This window comes from Netta rufina (genome assembly GCF_964035555.1).
Source record: "Netta rufina genome assembly, chromosome: 5".
NCBI classification, from domain to species: domain Eukaryota; kingdom Metazoa; phylum Chordata; class Aves; order Anseriformes; family Anatidae; genus Netta; species Netta rufina.
Genome location: NC_140128.1, coordinates 50,834,176 through 50,848,113, shown reverse-complemented (window position 1 = coordinate 50,848,113; position 13,938 = coordinate 50,834,176). Strand labels below are relative to the sequence as shown.

The 13,938-nt window shown below is 38.0% G+C and overlaps 1 protein-coding gene across 1 annotated transcript; it reads right to left on the bottom strand.

The window, feature by feature from the left end:
- Positions 1-4,141: 4,141 nt before the first annotated feature.
- Positions 4,142-5,212, bottom strand: BDKRB1 (bradykinin receptor B1; the record flags this gene model as incomplete). The annotated part of the gene is made up of 1 exon (XM_084287998.1): positions 4,142-5,212. One exon carries the CDS (start codon positions 5,210-5,212, stop codon positions 4,142-4,144), a length of 1,071 nt encoding a protein of 356 aa, XP_084144124.1.
- Between the last annotated feature and the right edge of the window lie 8,726 nt (positions 5,213-13,938).

Below are 13,938 nucleotides of genomic sequence, written 5' to 3'. Positions count from 1 at the left end.
TTTGTTATATCATTTAACAACCTCCCATGTCTACTGCTTGGTGGCCCAAGGGGTTTCTTGTATTTGTGATAACAGCATAGCCAAAGTAGTTTGTGTGGATCGGATTCTATTGCTCTGTCTGAAATTGAGAAGCAAAACTCGAAAGCAGACTTGTCCCTTTTTACCACTGCTGCCCATGGGTATGTAACCCTGAAAGGCAGTTGGACCTCTTCAAGTCATGCTTAGTTACCAAGGTGAAACTCAAGAATCGGTCAAAGATTTGCTTTTTCTGAGCACCAGCAGAGTGAATTCATCCAGCAAGACTATGTCTCCCCCCCCCCCCCCCGTTTTTTTTGTGACAGCAACAAAACAAGGAAAGAACGGAGGAGATGCTCCCTCCTGCACTGGAGCAGAGCTTTGCTAACATTTTCTGTTGCTCAGTGTGATGGCTATTTGTAAGGCAGTGTGTTCTGGAGAGAATTAAAGTAGGGCATGACACCTGTGACTAAATGGATCCATTCTGCACCAAGGAGAATCATACTGGTTGTAAGGGCTGTCTGTGGAACGGTGCTAGGAGGGCAGGTCCCTCCTCTAGTAGGCTCAGATACTCAGGATTTGACCCTCAGGTATGTGTGAAAAAGGCTCAGAAACAAACAGTAACTACTGAAAACTCAAAGAACAAATCAGTTAACACAAAAGAATAACTGAGATAAGCTGACATTCTCCTCAGGTGAGCTGGTTTTGCCTTCAAGTTTCAAATTCACGTAGAGCAAAATGAATTGTTGTTGCTTTGTCCAGCCTGGGGCTCTGTGTTTCCAGCTTTTCTCTATGTATACTGAGCTGACAGAGTAGGACTTTTTTGGAAACCCTGGTTCTTCTGCCCTCTTTCTGCCCTCGTGCTGGACCCAAAACCCTGTCTTACTCTTCTGTGATGAAGTTGTTTTGACTTCTCTTTGCCAGTGACTGAGGGTGGTTTCTACTGTTTGTCAGGCTTCCTACTGTGCTACAAAGGGGAATGTTATATTGTATATTTGCACTGATGACAATGTTCTTCCTAATTGCTGTTATTTTAGAACTTCATCTAACCATTCCAGTTCTGATTATTAAACTTCTTTGTCTCCATACAATCTCACGGCAGCAGATTCTTCAATTTAATTATATGTTGTTTCAAAGATTTCTTTCAGTAAAATTCATGGCGAGATGTATGTTGCCAATACTATAGTTTGTGTTTAGTATACAAGACAAGACGGTTTAGTTTCTTGAGGGCACTGTTTGTTTTCTGTAAGTGTGTTTCTCTCCCACATAGGGCAGAGTGACACAAAGCTAAATCAGAAGTGGCTAAGTTGCAATGTTGGAAAGTCAAAGCTTAGTCATGAAACTGTATTATAACTCATACACTGAGGGAGGCCACACTGAGATTCTAGGGATGGTCTTCGGTTAAACATTTCCTGGCCCTTAAATTCATAATTTGATAAATTTAATTTTATTTTAATGCAGTTACTTTTTTAGTTTCATCAGCAGGCTTTTGTGTGTGTGTGTTGAAGAGAACAAAATATCTGAAGGCCCATCCTGAGGCCCATCTGTCCCATCTGCCTATCCTTTTCTGTCTTGCCTAGCAGGTCCCAGCTCTTTCCCAGTTCCTTGTCAAAGCCATTTCCCCTTTGTACACATGCTGATTCCTGCTGTGTATCTGGATACAGCCAGTCCCTGTCTCCTGCACTCCCTCAGTGCTTTCTTTTGGTCACCGTCACCTCCGTTCTCCTCCACACATCAGGAAGTGACTGAAGGAGATGCTGCTAGTTGCCTTCTCCCCACTTCAGTCTTTTTCTTCATTTCCTGACTCCCAGCCCCAGAGATATTTCTCTGTTCACCATTAAACACCATCCACAGCCCCCTTTTCCCAGCCTGATTCTTGTCTTGGCTGTGGCCATCCATCCACCTGTCAAATCCTTATATTTCCAATTTAGAGATCAGGATGTCATTTGGGACTGTGTCAAAAGCTTTACGGAAGTCCAGGTAGATGACATCAATCAGTCTTTCCTTGTCAACTGATGCAGTCACTCCACCACAGGAAGCCACCATTTTGCCTACTTCTGAGTTGTAGAGTAAATCCATTGATTTGCAAGACCCTGTTCAGTACTGTTTAAAGCAGTACTTAACTTACAGATGCTTTTTCTTCTGGTTGTGCATGTGTAAAATAGAAGCAGCACTTTCACAAAGGTCCTTGTCACATTTGTATGGAAATATATGGACCACTTTTCATGAATTTTGGATTTCAGTCAGATTTTCAGTCTATAAGTTCATTCTATAAAAACAACACAGTGATCTAGAAGTGTGTCTCCCTTTATTTGTGTACAATGCTTAACATGGACAAGAGTTAGTGCATACAAGATACTTCTCCTGTTTAAGGTTTCCCATGCATGTTGGGGAAATGGCACTTCTGTTTATGCACTTTTTTTTTTCATTTTTTTTTTCCCCATTATTTATTTATTTATTTCCTTCAGGCTATATCTCTGTTTGGGAGTTTATTTGAATTAAGGCTTCGGATAGGGTTGTATGAAACAAATGGTGTGAGCAATATTTTAAAATGGACTGGAATTAGGCTCTTTATCTCAAATGACTCACTGGACTTCACAATACTGTTGTGATTGCTAATGTCTCACATTTATATGAAAAAAAAAAACAAACAACCAGTCACTGAAAGAGTGAAGCTAATAAAGTTGTGAATGATTTTTTTCTCCCTGATCTCCTTAATCCACCCTTTACACTTAACCCATCATTGCAGGAAGTAGACTTTCAACTCACCAGAAACCATTAAAAATGAGCACTAATATTATTGTCATGTTGAATGGGTAGATTTCTATAATAAGAGATTAATTCCATATTCAGAATGGAAACTCCATTACAGTGAGTACAAGACTGAATAGAGTTTATAATAAGTAAGTAAAACATTATACAACATTATGGTTGTACGCCCATTTCTGCACTCAGTATCCCTCTGGCTGGATGGACTTCCCTATAAATACATCTCCTTTCTTCCTCTTCCAGTGTCTGCACATATATTTGCTTTGCAGTTATGGGAACAGATATCTCAGCTGCATTGTCTATTCTACAACTGTGGCTGTGACAGAAAAAAATCCTTCTTCTTTATCTCCTGTCTGGCATATTGTTATCATTATTATAATAATAATTATTATTACTACTACTATTAATAGAGTTAATATCATGGTAGAAGCAAGGATTTTTAATCACTGACCTATATATTGATCTTGCCCAAAGGGATAGGGAAAGAGACAAAAGACAAAATAATGTAAAAAAGAAGGTTATGGTGGAATGGGATGTTATGCTGTTTACTATTTTTGATTCATAAAAATACAAGTATGTCTCTAAGGATTTGTCTCAGATGAAAACTATTCCAAAATAATAGAGTGTCAATGCTCATCAGTGATATTTTCATGTACAGAAAATAAAAAGAATCCTTGCCTACTTTATGAGTGGTTGTGTAACATTTTACTGGATCCAAAAAATTGTCAGAGTTTGAGAATGATACCACATTGTTTTGCTTTTTATTACAACTCATATACACTTCCTTTGTGGTACAGTGTCTTATACAATATTTATGCACCATATACATTTGAAATGAACAAACAATTATTCAAATTTTCTGTATGCTACATTGAAAATACAAACCATTTAAAATACTGTTAAAAATAATGGGAGCTGTTCTATAATTGCAGTTGTCATCTGGAGATTAAGCTCATATTTGCTCTGTAATACACATTATAATATTTTGCATAGTGTTACTGGTGGTATAATAGTTGTCATCATAGATACAATGTAGTAAATTTTTCAATGTATAGTGTTCTGTAAAGAAACCAGACTTCTGATACATTGTCAAAGAGCTTTTCTTTCCAGTCACTAGTAATTAATGAAACAGGTTAGATCATTTTGTATAAAATTCTGGTATCACATGTTATACATTTGGATGGGTAACACAGAAAAGGAAAAGCAAACTCGGGGCAAATAATCAGTGAAGTGATTGACTTTAATAAATAATTAACTTAGTCTGTGAATACTAGATCAGTGCAATTCATGTTCACTTTTAATGCCATTTGAAATAAGTTGAATTATCAAAATGAAGATGGAACTGAAAATCATTATTTTATACTAATTTTGGCTGGAAACATGTTGAAATCTTCTCTTTGAGTGATACCCAGCTCAAAAAAAAAACACAGGGGAAAAACTGTGAAAGAACTTCTGAGGCCTTTTGTCTGAAATATTTCCCAGCAAATACGTAAATTATAGGGTTAATGCAACTGTTGGTGATAGCCAGAGTAGAACTAAACTGCTCGCCAAAGTTGAGCAGTTCTTCCCAGAAACAGCCTTTGACCACTTCCATCTGGAATAATACATCAAGGAACGAAAAAAGATGGCATGGAGTCCAGCACAAAAGAAACATCAGCACCACTAAGAAGATCAGCCTGGTGGCCTTCGTGTCTTTGTGGTTCTTGCAATATTGTGTCCTGAGTGCTCTTCGTTCCCTTGTGTGTTCTTGTAGGGAGCGAATGGTAGAGAAATTGAAGAAGATGATTGCTATAGATGGCAATGCAAACCCCACTGTGCTGAATACCAGGCGCTCGGCTGTTGCCCACAATGGGTCGGGGAAGTCTAAAATGCATGCTGAGATATTCCACTGGGGAAAGTGTTTCACAGTCCGAAATGTAAAGACTGGGATGCTTACAAGGATCCCAAAGAACCAGGTAAGCAAGCAGATCCCTTTGGCCATGGTTTTGTTCCGTATCCTTCCGTGTGTCAAGGTATGAACAAAAGTCAAATAGCGATCCATGCTGACTGCCACTAGCAAGTAAATGCTGGTATACATGTTTAGGCGAACGGATGCACTGGTGCTACGACAAAAGAAATTGCCAAATGGCCAGTTAAACTTGTTTCTGACATTCTCTGCCCAGAAAGGGAGGCATGTGAGGAAGATAAAGTCAGCAACAGCTAGGTTCATAAGGTAGATATCAGCTGTCTTCAGGGGGCCCTTGCACAGTGAGTAAACGACAAGAACAAGCAAATTTCCAAGCATTCCGATAACACAGATGGCGTTGATGTACTTGGGTACTAAGTAGTAAACGATTTCCCACCAGTCATTCAAGTCTGGGCAGCTAGTTAAGTTGCTCTTGTTTTCACTCTGGTTTGAGAAGGAAACATTCAGTTGACTTTCAGCCATTTTTCAAAATTCTGAAATGAACAGAAGAACATCTTTAAAGCAAGAGAAAAGGACTACAAAAAAGAGCCATAACATTCTAAAAGTTGTCTCCTATTGATTGTGTAACAGATATTTAACTGCTGGAAATTCTTTATTAGTGCTTATTGATTGTATAGGCTAGATCAATCCATGATTCTTGTGGGCAATGGTGAGAAATATTCACAAATTGATAACAATGGAAATTCCTCTACATCCCGTGAAAGTTCCTCTCTTTGTTGCCTCTGTTCAAGGTTGCAGAGAGGAAGGCATGTACCAGTTTAGTGTAAGTAACTCTGTATGTCTCCTCCAGGCTGGTGAAAGCAACAGAAATAGCAGAATTCCAGCTCCCTGAGAGTAGGGACAGTCATGCTGGTGACATGATGCAAGGCTTGCAACTTGTCCTGACCTTTCTCATACTCTTTTGTGTGCTATGTATAACTTTAGCAGGATGGTGCCAGTTTTGCCATGTCTGGGACTGCTAATCACTGTCTGTGTGTGTAACTTGTTTGGTTAAAATTACATTCTCTTCTTCTCTGTCAGTTCCTCCATCCCAGACTTTGGGATTAAAATTACTGCTAGATTAGACATTTTTTTTTGCCCTCAAATGTCAGCAGTTGTAATAATAAAACACTGACTTCTCCTACACCATGTGCTCAAAATCCTACCTGGAGGGAATGCCTCTGCAGCTCCAAATTCAGTGTGCTTCTCCTGTCTAAACAGAGGCAGCTCCAGTTCAAAAAATTCCACCTGAATTCAGCTGGAGAGAGAGACAACCCCAGACACCAAAGCATTTAGTGTTTCATAGCATTGGAAATACATCTGCTTCTTTGTGGTAATGGTAACTCAGTGTGAGATTGCGCAGGAATGAGAGCATGGATAAAACATTATACCCCTGTGAAGCTCCACCAAATTACCAGCACTGCCTCCTACAGGGACTTTATTCTCCCAGTGTTGTCATGCACGACCAAATTACCTGGATCTTGTCTATTACAGGCATTGACTCTTAGAATTGTTTCAGTAGGTAAGAGATTACTGAGTCTGTGGCGACATCTTACATTTCTGTATTTCATATGCAAGGCAAGTGTGTCAGTCATAAAAAAAGAACCATTAAAAAAAAAAACACAACACAATATTTTGCAATCAGTTGCCCTGAATGTTACCTTTCTCTTACAGCTATGTGTCTGCTCTTTCAGTTTTTACACCAAAGAGATAGCTAAGGATAGAGCTTCTGAAAAGAGCGTTTAAGGTCAGGGTTTGTCTCTTTTACATATATCTACAGCCTCAATGATGTCTGTCTGAGCAGTTTGCAGTACATATCTCTGTGGTGGAGAAAGGAATTAAAAGAGTACTAATATTCCACTTCATACGAATCAGTACCTAACGCACAGACCATTTTTCATTACTGTAGAATTAAGCACACAGTCAAGTTTTATTTGAGTTCATAACCATGCTCAAGCTGGCAGGCTTGTCAGGGGGCTGGGCTGCAATTCAAACTAGCACAGCTCCATGGCTTTACACACCTTCCCTCACAGCAGTCAGAGTTCACTGAGTTCACCAACCATCTCATGCAATCTAAGATAATTTGTGAGGATCTATAACTGCAAAGAGGGTGCATAGAGTAAATGAATGAATGATCAGCATCAAGGAAGCAGAAGTCTAACCTTTGTCATAGCAGGAGACTGACTATGGTGGGAGAGTAATAGAAGAAAATCTGTAGCATTGTATATCAAAAATACATGTCAAGAGCAACGTAGAAAGACACCAGTTAAACATTTCCTTTTGTAAATTGAATTATTACTATTACTAAATATAGAGGAGAAAGACATGTTTGTTTTCCTTGCTTGCCCATTTCCTGATATTTTCTTGCTATCAGTCGGTTTGTCAGCCAGGTTGTGCACTTCATATGGCACATGTGGGCTAGAGTCCCAAATTCATCCATGGTGGGCTAAATTAAAAACTTTGGGAATATTTGCTTGTCATTGCAACTGAGATTTTAGCCACAGCTAAATCTGACTTGTTCAGGTAGCAATTGTGCATGAAGTTTCTGTAGAGCTTGTGTTACTGGGATAAATTTCTTCAAAGTCTACTAGCTAAAGCCCTAGTGCTACCACAAGCTACAAGCCACATGAACTTATAGCTCCAGATTTATTCTTGAGAGAAAATGCAATTCATTTGCAATTGCTTAATTAATTTCTTCTTCAAAGGCAATTTTCTTTTGTGTTTTGAAGTATTTAAAGCTGATTTAAAGCTGATTGACAAGTAGCCACAAGAATGGTTTTCAGTTTATAGCCTTAATGCATTCCAGTATTCCTGCTTTTATGCAAATAATGACATATTTTTTTTCTACTTTGAACTAATTTCAGATTAGTTTCCATGTTCTTTGACTATATTACCACTATTACTATTAATAAATAATTCCTAGTTAGGATCATGTCTTCTGGAAACCTTTGAGTTCTGGAAACAATTTTAAAAGCAAAGATAACTTTGAAAGAGAAAATTCTGCAATCAGATAAGTATATTCAGCTATACAGAGATTCAAGGAGTGAAACAACATATTTTTACAGCTTAGGAGGACCTTCAAAGTTAGCTGCACAATGAAAGAGAAAGGGGAACTCTTACTAGACATAACAGAACCAAGAGCACAGAAGAATATATATATTTTTTTAATAGAAAAGCATTTGAAAGACTTTTAGTAAAGATAAAACATTAAAAACAGATAGAAATACCTTGTCCTTGTGTTTCTTGGAAGTGTAGGTGAAGCTTCAAATTCAGGAAAAGTTGGCAAATAGCAGTACAGTGATTACCGAGAGAATTCAAAGATACATCCTGAGGCAGGACTGAGTGCTGTCGTGCTGTCTGAGTGTTTTGTTGGCCAAGCATGTTGTGTATGATAAAATTTGGCAGAAAGCCTTAGGATTTTTTTTTTTTTCCCTAAATGTCAGCTGAGGTAATTTTCGAGGCATGTGAGATATTTCATTCTTGCGAAACTATATAAGCCATATGCCTTGGATTTTGTGTTCATGTAACCATAAATGAAAATTTTACCGACCTGTAGGCTGGTGGCAGTTAAAAGTTCCTTTGTGTGATTAACTATGTCTGCAACAATAGCAATTTTATCAACAGCTCCAAACCACCCTCTCAGTGCCAACACAAACAAAGCCAAACTTTTCACTAAGTTTTCAGTGTGGTGGGAGCTCCTTCTTTGGCCAGCCCCAGGGAGGGAAAGTGGCACTGCATACGTGATGGGTTGTGCCAAGGAGCTGGGGTCAGAGCAGAGGAGGTATTCGGGAAAGGATGCTGAAACTTGAAGCCACTAAATCTTTCCTCTGTTTTTGAAAACTGATGTCCTTTGCACTCCACTATTGCTGATTATCACATGAGTTTCTGTGAATGTGACTTTTCAGGAGTGCATGATGATGGCTGTATTTTATCAGGCATGTACCCATATAGAATGTGCATTTTGTGTGATCACCTCAGTCTTTGTAGCCTGAGACTAATTGTTTATAAACTTATTTTTATGCATTTCATTTTAGTTGTCCTCTGATTAGACCAATATTAAAAATAATGAAAAAACAACAAGAAAAAAAGAAGATATATATTGGCATATCAATGTATCAGATTTTTAAATACAAAATCTCTCTTAAGTACATATGTGTATAAAATAGGTATTTTCAACTTCTTTTTAAAGAGCAGTGAGAAATTATGAGGGCACTGGAGTGTTAATTACTTATATGAAAGCATTCTTCCCATTGGCTATCTACCTAACAAATGCACCGTCTCTCTGAATTCTTACTCTTTGTGTCCTTTCTTGTTTGATGAGTTAAAATGAAAGACCATGAAGGCTGCGCTATGATATCTTATGAACTTCCCTGTCGTCATAAAAAATACTTTGATGCCAACTCTCTTTTTATTCATTAAGAATATACAATGTTAGGGTAAAATTGACAGAATCTTTCTGTCAATTTTCTGATTGAAAACCATAACAATGAAGAAAATTCTAAAATAAAAAAAAACCAAACACACACACACACACAAAAAATAATTTGAAGATTTAAAGAATATAAATATTTTATTTAAATAGCATCTTATTTCAACATGTATTTATTTTACTAAATAAATGAAGCAGTATAAAAATATATCTCAAATGAAGCTATATACTTCACTTCTGTCAAAATATTTTTTTTAGGCATCTTGATTAAAACTTTTGTTTTGGTGAAGACCTGAAACACATTTTTATTTTTTTATTTTTTTAATTACTTGGCCTAAGGAGCCCTAATAACCAACAGGAGATCAGTCTTTAAACATTGCAACCCATTCTGACTCAGTAAGGTAAGTGCAATAGAAGAGGAGATCTTCGTCACAGACTTTCCATAATTTCTTCTTTGCTTACACTAGTGGATTTTTGTTTAGATTATTTTTTTTCATAAAGAAGAACATTTGAGCAATAACAAGAAGTCTGGAATTGAGCCTTGCTTGGACTTAACTCTATAAAAGCAGCCAACATTCAAATTTTCTCATAGACTGAATAGCAGCTGCATCTCAAATCTAAATGATAAAAATCATTGTCTTACCAAACTCATCATTCCAAAATGGGATCAAAGTATTATACATTTGGTGGAAATTGTGAAATGAATAGGCTCTAATACAGCTCTCAGTTCTTAAACATCTTAGAAAAAGTCCATATAAGTGGTATCTTTACAAAAAGAGTGGATTTAATTTTTTATTTCTTTGTGACTTGTGTCTTCATTTCAACCCGTGAAAAGCATATAATGGTTTTGTAACATTTTACACTTTACACAGAAATAGTGGACTGCAAGTGAAAGAAACATGAAGGATCTGTTTCTGTATACAGAATTAAAAATTAAATAAAAATGAATTTGTATACATAATTAAAATATATTCATCTATTGTTGCCTTCAACTTGTGATATTCAGGGTGCATTAGTTTATGTTTTAAGCTTATATGATCTTCAGCCATTCCATTTGTGCTGACTTCCCTACAAAAAATCCCTAATTGGGCCTCTCTGATCAGAACGATTAAAAAAATACATTGATGAAGGCAGAGGTAAGACTGGTTGCTCAGTTAGTACACACATTACAGAGTAGAGAAGTGGCAGAAGTACAAAAGGTCTCCAGGGTTCTGGCTCTTGGTTCAACAATTCAGCCATTAAAATCCTCTTCCTCATAGCACAATTGGAGCCTTTAATTATCTGAACAGATTATCTTTTTTGGGACAATTTGGTTTAGCACTTTGATTTTCTTTATTGAAGTGGCTTGTGTATCAATATAGTCATCTTCTATGAATGATCATTTATTCTGGAACAGAAGAGAAGTTCTGTGATGTGACCTTGTGATCTTGGTTTAGTTTGACTAGATTTATTTACGTGTACTACAGACAGTGATTTGTAGCCACTTAAACTAATGGCATGGTGATTTACAATTACTAATAAACTGATCCTGCCAACATCACATAACAGTTATAATCAAGCCCTACTATGCTACTATGTACAGCTTACAGAGGCTGAAACAGCAAAATATGGAAGGTGCAAGTACAATCTGGGAACCTACAATGTACTGACCAAGGAACAGAAGGAAAGGATGATCCGATGGCTAACACAAACAGCTAAAGAATTTGGGAGAGCTGAACTGAGTTCCTGACTTCTCAACAAAGTGCCTCCTTAACAGCAACTTTGTCCTACCCACAACAAGCATCATCTGCTTATGCCAACTCTTTTTAAGACTGTTAATTATTCTTTTCAGGTGAAGTCAATAATCCACTTGAAAAGGTCAGTAAAAAGACGATAATTATTCTTGCCCATACCTGGGATGAAGCAGTGCTGGACCTAGGCCCAGGCTGGGGATGAGTGGTTTGTGAGCAGCTTGGCAAAAAGGGGCCAGGGACTGCAGTGAGACTGGCATGAGCCAGCAGTGTGCCCTGGCAGCTGAGGGAGCAACCTGCATTTTGGGGGATGTTAAGCCCAGTGTAGCCAGCTGCTCCAAGGAGGTGATTCTCCTGCTATACTTAGCATTGGTGTGGCCTTACTTTGTATGTTGTGTGTGGTTCTGGGCTATGCAATATGAAAAGGATATTATGGTCCTTGAGAGTGTTGTTGCTCCCTGCAGATCCCCAAGGAGGGGAAGCGCAGAGGGAGGCACCACTCTCTGCTCCCAGCACACAGTGTGGTAGGGAATGGCACAGAGCTGTGCCACGGGAGGGTCAGACATGCCTTGACCGTGAGCGTGGTCAGACAGTGGGACAGGCTTCCTAGGGAGGCTGTTGGTGCCCTGTGCCTGTCAGTGCTCAAGAGGCATTTGGACAGTGCCCTCAGTAATGTGCTTGAACTTTTGGTTAGCCCTGCAGTGGTCAGGCAGCTGGACCAGATGATCTTTGAAGGTCCCTTCCCCAGCTGAACAATTCCATACAATTCCATCCCGGAAACGCCAATGGGGTGTTGAGGTAGCTGCTGTTCCTCTGGCAATGGTCCCCAGCCACCTCTATCAGACTGAATGTAGAGTTATCTGTTTGCATGACTGAAGTCTAAATGAAAGAGTTGGCAGCCTCAGGTGAGAGGGAAGACAGACAGTGGGAGGCGGGCAGGGTAAAGAAGAGTAAAAAGTGAAGTAGTAACAATTTGATATTCCTAGCTCTGAGGTCCTGAGGATAAAGTCTGCCCTTGTTTTCCCAGGAACGTGCCTCACATTTTCCCTGGTTTCTGTGAGAATGGGACAGAGCAAAGTGTGCAAGTGTGACCATAAACTGCCAGTAGGTAAGATATAGCTTGGACATTACATTGGACGTTCATTTCTAGGGTGTTTTTATTTCTTTTTTGGTTATCTGCATAAATGATAGATGCCAATGCTACACAGTGTGTCATCACTCTAGAAAGTGGCAACCTGGAAATCAACATTATGCGTTCTACAATCTGCAGAGCTTGGTGTAAGGAATTTTCTTTGTTGCTAATATCAGTTTGCTTTGATAGCAGAGCAAAGGTTTTAGGCAGACGGCCCACCCTACAGACAGCTATGGAGGGCACCTGTAGGTTCTTGTGTACCCCAGGTCCTCACAAAGAAAAGGAGTATCTGCTGTTTCATGGGAGCTTAGGCTACCAGAGTGCAGAGAAAAGCTAGTGAAATTATTTCAATGTTCTTAGCTGCCTTAATTCAGATTTTAACTTCCAAGTGTATTGAAGGTGTTCAGCACCATGCAGACATGGGCCCTGAATAGAAAGCTGACCCCAAACTTTGAAAGTAACTAAAATTCTTTTGTTTTAACTTACTTTCTGTTGGTACAACAGGAAGTGAAGGAAAGTGTCTGTAACAGTTGTGCTTCTTAGAAGTCTTTCCTGAGTAAAAGGACTCAGGCTGGAAAAACAAAATGCCAGCAAATTTAATATCTTAGAGTCATTTATTTTCTGTTGTACATACTTTCTGAACAGCAAAACAACACATGTATGTATTTACATATTTTAAATTAATACCGTATTCTTGACAAGTCATAACATTTTCATATTTTACTCATACTTCTCAGTACCACATATCCAAAATTCTCTTTCATTGCCCCAATAACCTCTGAATGGAGTTCCTTTCATTTAAAGGTTGTGTGAACAATATGCTCATGAACAAGACAATGTTGATAATACTGGAAATAACAGAAAGGCTTGGAGTGTTTCATCATAGATGTCTAGGACAATATATAGAACAAACTATAAAAGTACTTATGATATAGGATTATACTGGATGATTAAATAAAACACAGAAATTTTCAATAAATCATCTACATACAATAGTTTTAATAGCACATCCACAAGCTTCTAGAGCATTTCTTTGGTTTAATTATTTGAAGATTTAATACAGACTTTCCAGCTTGAATGGAACTTTATTGCTCCATTCAAGCTCTTATGATTAAAGGCCATGCATTAATAGTCTGATCATCTCCAAGTTGGTTTTAGATCAAGGTTCCGATAAGTAAAATTGCATACTGACAATTACATACACAGAGTTTCTTCCATGTGAAGTCCTTTGATTTTTTTTTTTTTTTAATTCAGTCTAATTTAGGAATTGATATTTTGTATTAAAATCACTCATATTAACTCTACAAATAAAATTTAGGTAGTATTAGAGTCTGAAAATACCATTTTTGATTACTCTGAATATTCAAAACTCCTATTAGCTTCAGTTAGATTTCTAAGGCAGTAAGGTGATGCTCTCCTCCATATTTTGTTTCTTCTTGTGAGATTATACCAGTTGTACTGTGCATTTATACTTCCATTAAATAACATTATGAATATTAATTATGTTTTGGTGAACATTAAAAAACTAGTATCTGAGCTGACATATAGGTATGAATGAAGATAGCATTCACCCACCCCAAAAGAGCTCTCCATAGTGAACATTTTTACCTTGTGGAAGAAAGAGTAAAGAGTCTCCTGCTACAAAAAAAACCTCTACTGCCTTCATTAAGCTGGTTGAAGTTTTCCTCCCTTATCTGCATTACCTTTTCTGAGCTATGTTCCATGTGTACAGGCAGATGTAAATCTGCACCTAGCAGAGGCAGGGCAGTTGCAAGAAGGCACAGCTTGTCAATCAAGCAACCCATATTGCTTTGGAGCAGAGAAAGGAAGTCCAAAAGAGGGTCACACCTAAAACTCTATTTGAATAATAGTCCTACAGGATTTATTTAAATTTACATAAATATGATTCCCTTCTATA